This window comes from Ptychodera flava, chromosome 4 (genome assembly GCF_041260155.1).
Source record: "Ptychodera flava strain L36383 chromosome 4, AS_Pfla_20210202, whole genome shotgun sequence".
NCBI lineage: Eukaryota > Metazoa > Hemichordata > Enteropneusta > Ptychoderidae > Ptychodera > Ptychodera flava.
Window position 1 is genome coordinate 38,405,784 of NC_091931.1, and position 5,986 is coordinate 38,411,769.

Below are 5,986 nucleotides of genomic sequence, written 5' to 3' on the forward strand. Positions count from 1 at the left end.
TTAATTTCGACCCAATTTGCTAACGTATCTAGATATGACTTCATGACAAAATCAAAGGCTTTCTACCGGTGTAAGTTATATGTTCAATGGCCACTAGCTGTAACTTTATACTATATTTTTCGCTATTTTTGTTTTGTACATCAATCAACAATAACAATTTAGTCTACACATTTACAGGCTGAGCTGACGAGCTAAATACTTTGTATCTCAACATGTCTTGAGGAGTAGAACAAGAAACTGTACATGTAGTTGATATTTTAGAAAAAAACATTTAAAAACATCAAAAGTTAAAGCTGGCTTAAAGTATATTAGATAGAACATCACAAATTTTCGCAAAAACAAGTGGGTAACAACTTCTTTGTTTTAATAGGCTTGAAAATGAGGTCATAAAAGCGTCAGACTATTTACATATATTGTAGAGCTGAATCTGAAAATCTGTCCGCGAGGGACATTTTACCTTCATAAAAGTCAGATGACTTGTTGCTAGGATGTAAGTGTCACTGACAGGAATCACATACCGAAGAGTAAAAAGGTAGACAGAATCATTTGTACCGTTGCCAGCAACATGGCGATCTGCGCTCATATAAATTTTAGACGATACCATTCGTACACTGGCCTGCCACTCTGCAGGGGTGTATAGAAATCATCTCCGTCATATTGACAGACGATAACTGGTATGCCCGCTTCGATCAAAAGTCTATTTAATGCGTTTCTGACCCTGTGTAACTTTCCTAGACAAACGTTCGCTTTCGAATTACTCCGTGGTTTCAAAGATTGTGGTTGGTCACCCAGGATGCCATAAGCTTCGCCTGTATGCCCTCAAACCGGTGTTCAGAAACGACATGCACGTCGATGAGCGCCACAAGCGGCGAAACAGCGAGTAATCTAACGTTGCTCCCTATATAGTATACTCTGTAGACAATGTAATCTCAGGTTCAATATCACGCCAGTGAAACGAGATAAAAAAATATTGTACGGACACTGTATTGTTCACTTATAATGAAATCATTGCTCTTTTTTCTTTTTCTTTTTTTTTCTTTTCTTTTCAGATCTGTGAAATGCTTGGATAAAATCCGCCATCATTCTGCAATGACGCCATGAATAGGAAGAATTGACTTACGTAGATTTAAACAGCGACAACCATCCAGATATGAACTTCAAATCAGCAAAGAACCATAAAATACCACAGAAACAACGATGAACAAGGACCAATATTCTGCCCACCTACAATAAGAATTATTAACACATTTTAGAAATACGCGGATATTTGGTATCACGTTAGTGTGTAAAAAAGGTCATAATTGAATTATGTAGAATGACAGAGATTTGTAGAATGACAGCGATTTGTAAGACAGATCTAGAATTAGCCGAGAAGAAATAAACGCAGAAATATGAATGAAAGTCTTTGACGGTGTTTTTATGTACAATTTAGTTGTTTGTGGACGGTTAATTCCTGATTTTCACGACATGTAAATGGCTATATCTGAAATCATGTTTCGGAAGATTATATGAGAATACGTGGTTCAATGTAGTGATTACATACCGTTGGGGATGTTTTCTTAATAATGAGTATTGGATGATTTCTAACAGCAATATTTCTTCGACCGAGAACTTTCAATCTTTGAATGAATCTTTAAAATTAATCCTTCCCGGTAAAGTTAACACTTTGAATTTCAAATACCAGTAAATTTGAGATTTTTTTCGCTAATAAAATTAGCACGGGGAACATTTACTTTTATTGTCCATTATGAAAGAGAATACAAAAGTTTAAAAGTTTCCTGGGTAAACCATAGACCCTCGAGAAAAACGGTCTATGGGTAAACTATGTGCAGAGTTTACAATTTTATAACACGAGCATGCGTACAACCTTACTTACTTTGTGCGACCAAGCTTTGCGTATTCATTCTTGATATACGTCTGTAAATAACCATTTGACAAAGGATCGCTTGTATGTCTTGTATTAACACGAAGGGGTTCTTCTCGTTGCACTGTTATCCTGTGTGTTTTAAAACAAAATGTCGGCATCGTATTACTCTTTCAGCATTACGGTCTGTTGGACTCCTGAATTATCTGCTACTTGTTTGTAATCAGATGTGAACTGAAAATGCTCCCGTGTTTCAGTATATGGCAGTTGTCTGTCAATTGAAACTTTTCTCTGACGCTATTGCTACAAGTTTGCAACAAATTGCTATGATCAACATCACGAACAATGTGTTCACCATAGATTAATTCGAAAGATCATTAAGAACGCAAATTAGTAATTAGTTGAAGTGAAATTACTAATTCCTTTGACTGCTATCATTGTAACACCACTTTACACGTCAAGTGTAAATTGCCTTTGGTCAAGTCCTTCAAGCTGATTTGCCAAACTATGAAAGCTCATGAAATATGCAAATCATAGATTAGGTGACGCGAAAATGTAATTTATCGTTGATATACAAAGCACTCTCATTGACTTTGGTCCTATCCCTTCAGTTAGCATTTTTTTCGAAAAGTTCTTTCATATTACCAATTTGCTTTGGTCCAGTCCTTCAAGTTTAGTGTGGACTAATTTGGAATGTTCGTGAAAAATGCATATTATTAATTAGCTGACATGAACATACAAGGTGCCTTTCACTAACACAATATCAGAGTCTGATAAATATCCATAGTATTAAAGTTTCATCAACTTTGTTCACGTCCTCCCAGTCTTAAATAAGGCTGCCTTCACAATAACGATTGGGGATTGGAGTGGGACTGGAGGAATCGTGATTAAAATCTTATTTTTTTCAGATCTCCCTCAATACCCTACAAAAATTTCAAATCCCCCTCTATATGATCAAAATCCCCCTCCCAAAACTATAACGGCCCGCATATATGTAAGGGATGTGCGCACAGAAAAAATAAACATGTTCAACGCTACCTGTTCTTAAATTGATTCATTTTGGATTTATTAGTCTAAGCCGTGGATTTATTAGTCTAAGCCGACTTGAGTTAGTCAAACTCTTGCCAGGTCAATATACACTGCAAGAGCTTCGCTACACTTCGCTACACTTGTTTTCATTTGCATACAACTTTGCATATCGCTTCTTGCACAAGATGCAGGTCAATGGCACCTGCTGACGAGCACACAAAATGAAGATCATGAGAGGGTATGCTAATTGTGAATTCCTGGCTAATCACCAAATTGTGAAAATCTGAGAAACCGTGATCGACTAAAAATTTGTTTCTAAGGTTCAAGAAATGTGCTAGATGCTACTCAACATTTACAACACTGCAAGGTTAAGTATTACATAAAATAAACGTTTTAATCTCCCTTTGGGTTAAATAATGGTAAGTTTGGTTTAAAAAATCATTTTATTAAGTCACACACATCATTTCAATTAGTCTTTACTGTTCAAAGTTTTACGTTTGCATCAGTTTACGATGAGAATGAGAAAATTTAGAAAATCAAGCATGGTGACCCCTTCTTTTTCCTTTTATATTTGATTATTCTCATATGCCAGAATTCAAAAATCCCGGATAACTTTTCAAGTCTCCTGGTCTTCCATATGTTGTTCTCTGGCCTGATCTTGTGTACAAGTATGTTTCACTGTCATGAGCGTCATTTGACCCAAACTCTTCTTCAACTACCAAGTATATCAGAGTCAGAGCTATCTCCATCACTGCTCAAGTATGCAGTGACACTGACACTGTAGTAGCAGGGCAGTACCTGATACTGACACTGCCCTTAGGCAGTAGTTGTATTAACTTTGATAATTTTGACAACATTTTTGTTCAGTTTATGCAACCGTGTTCTTGTTCTACTCCCTACAGCATGTTGAAGTGCCCAGTATTCAGCTTGCCAACACAGCCTATGTACCATACATTTGTATCATAGACAAATGACTCAGCCTGGACTCTAATTAAATTATCACCTAATACATATTATGTTTACAGGCTTTGTCGTCAAACTGGATATTGTTTGTTTCTGCATGCTGTAGGGGGACAGAAGGAAATTGTAGTTGATATAATGCAGATAATTATTGCACATTTCATCAACAATTGCAGCTTCTGTCCCGTTACTTGGCCAAAGTTCGTTTTAACGACAAATCATACATGTTTAGATTTTTTTAAAGATGTGTCATGAAATGTGACAAAAAAGGTTCCTAGGCTATCAATGATGCATAGCAGTAGCCTCGAAATCAAATGAGTCAAGCCGTCAATTAGAATATCAACAGAATGCCCCTTAGGAGGCTGTCAAACATGAAATTGATGTAACAAAAAGCGGAATGCTTTAAATGCGTATACCTCTCTCGTTTCTGTAACCACCATAGCAGTAGACACATCCAGAGATAACAGAAAACCAAACACACCAACTGCAGTGGAAATGCAAACGATATCCATGTGTCGAAGCCTACTGAACTGGACGTTCCATACTCACTGTAGGACCGAGACAAATGAAAGAGAAATGATTAATTTGTCTTTCATAAGCTTTTTATTTAGCCCATGAAGTATCTGATTAATTCGTATGCTCCATAATATTGAACTCTGCACAAACGTTTGCTTTCCCAATGTTCACATTTATCTATGAATTGGGCGCTTTTAATGAGTATCCCAAGTATATATTCAGCCACTAAAATCTTACTTTCTTTTCTACGTTTGCTGATACACGTACGATTTCTTTCTCTAAGTACAGAGTAGTTCTGACTCTTCTTGGACATAAATTTGTTCAAAAGATATTAAACTAACAAATTTACATGTAAAAGCATCCCTGGGTATACAATGTTTTAAAATTGGCGGTGGCACGAGAATAATTGTTGCATTTCAGTGGTAAAGTGACTTAATAGCAAATGTGTAATGACATATAACGTGAACTTCACATCGGACATACTTGAAGAGATTAAGCCAAAAGGTTTTCTGTGATGATAGATGTACCTCATGTATGAAATTCGCCACGGAAGATTTTTTAACTATTTGTGTATTAAGACGCTTCTTACTCAGTTAACATCGCGTTCAATATCATTGGCATCACTGTTCCTGTCAGAGTAGCCGAACCACCAATGTTTGTACCGTAGGCAATACTCAGCATCAGGCAGCTGCCAACCACTGAACTTCTCTTGCCTGTTACAACCCTGGGCAATGGCTCTTCATTGGTGACGACGTCGTCGACGGCTTTCTTGTGGTTCCTAGGGAGTATAAATAGGGACAGCTCGAGGTGAATGATGCTGGACGAGAATGGATTTCTGTGAATTGAATCTTGCCTCTCAGTAGAGAAACTGAGTCAACAGGCGGTTTACTTATCTCTGGTAGTTACAAAAATGGCGCAAATTGCTACGTTCATTGTTATAGCAGCAACAGTGTTTTGTTCATCCGGGAAATCTTCCATTAAGATTTCTGCCCACAGAGTGTGCAACGTTCTGCTCAGATGATCCTGAGAAATCGAAAATCCATCGTCCACATTAACGCCAAATAAATAGAGGAATTGTGTTTCCGGTAACGTGTGTCCTAAAATTACGATAGGTAGGTCGGAGGAAATTTGAAAGTGCGAAAAAAATTTCTTGGGTCAGCGGGTTTTTCTATGGTAGGTCGGGTTAACGGATCACATAAATTTTTATTTGACCTTAAACGGTGGAAACATGCTGAACTATAGCCTCTTCATTTTTTTTTTGTTTCGACACACTCTACACTTACACAATATCATCCATTTCCATTCTGTCTTTATCATCGACCGCTGACACTAAATCACATAATGGGTCTTCGTTGTCTTCGTCCTGGGAGGAAGGGCGAGGGAGAGAGAGAGAGAGAGAGAGAGAGAGAGAGAGAGAGAGAGAGAGAGAGAGAGAGAGAGAGAGAGAGATTAATTGTCTTCCGTTACTTTGATGCATTGTGTTCTTACCGTTCATCGGAATACGTTGTTCTTTACGTTCAGAATAACTGTTGCAATCATATCCCGTGTTCAATGGATGGTTAATGCAGAAGTTGCGTAACATTTGAATTATTGGCGCATGCATCCTATCGTCTGTGT

The 5,986-nt window shown here is 37.5% G+C and overlaps 1 protein-coding gene across 1 annotated transcript; it reads right to left on the bottom strand.

Annotated features, from left to right (window-relative positions):
- Nucleotides 1-1,872: 1,872 nt before the first annotated feature.
- Nucleotides 1,873-5,733, bottom strand: LOC139132276 (sodium-dependent low-affinity dicarboxylate transporter 1-like). Its single transcript, XM_070698665.1, has 4 exons — nucleotides 5,653-5,733; nucleotides 4,959-5,147; nucleotides 4,270-4,401; nucleotides 1,873-1,996 (listed from the first exon to the last, which is right to left on the bottom strand). Exons 1-4 carry the CDS (start codon nucleotides 5,670-5,672, stop codon nucleotides 1,873-1,875), a joined length of 465 nt encoding a protein of 154 aa, XP_070554766.1. The 5' UTR covers nucleotides 5,673-5,733.
- Between the last annotated feature and the right edge of the window lie 253 nt (nucleotides 5,734-5,986).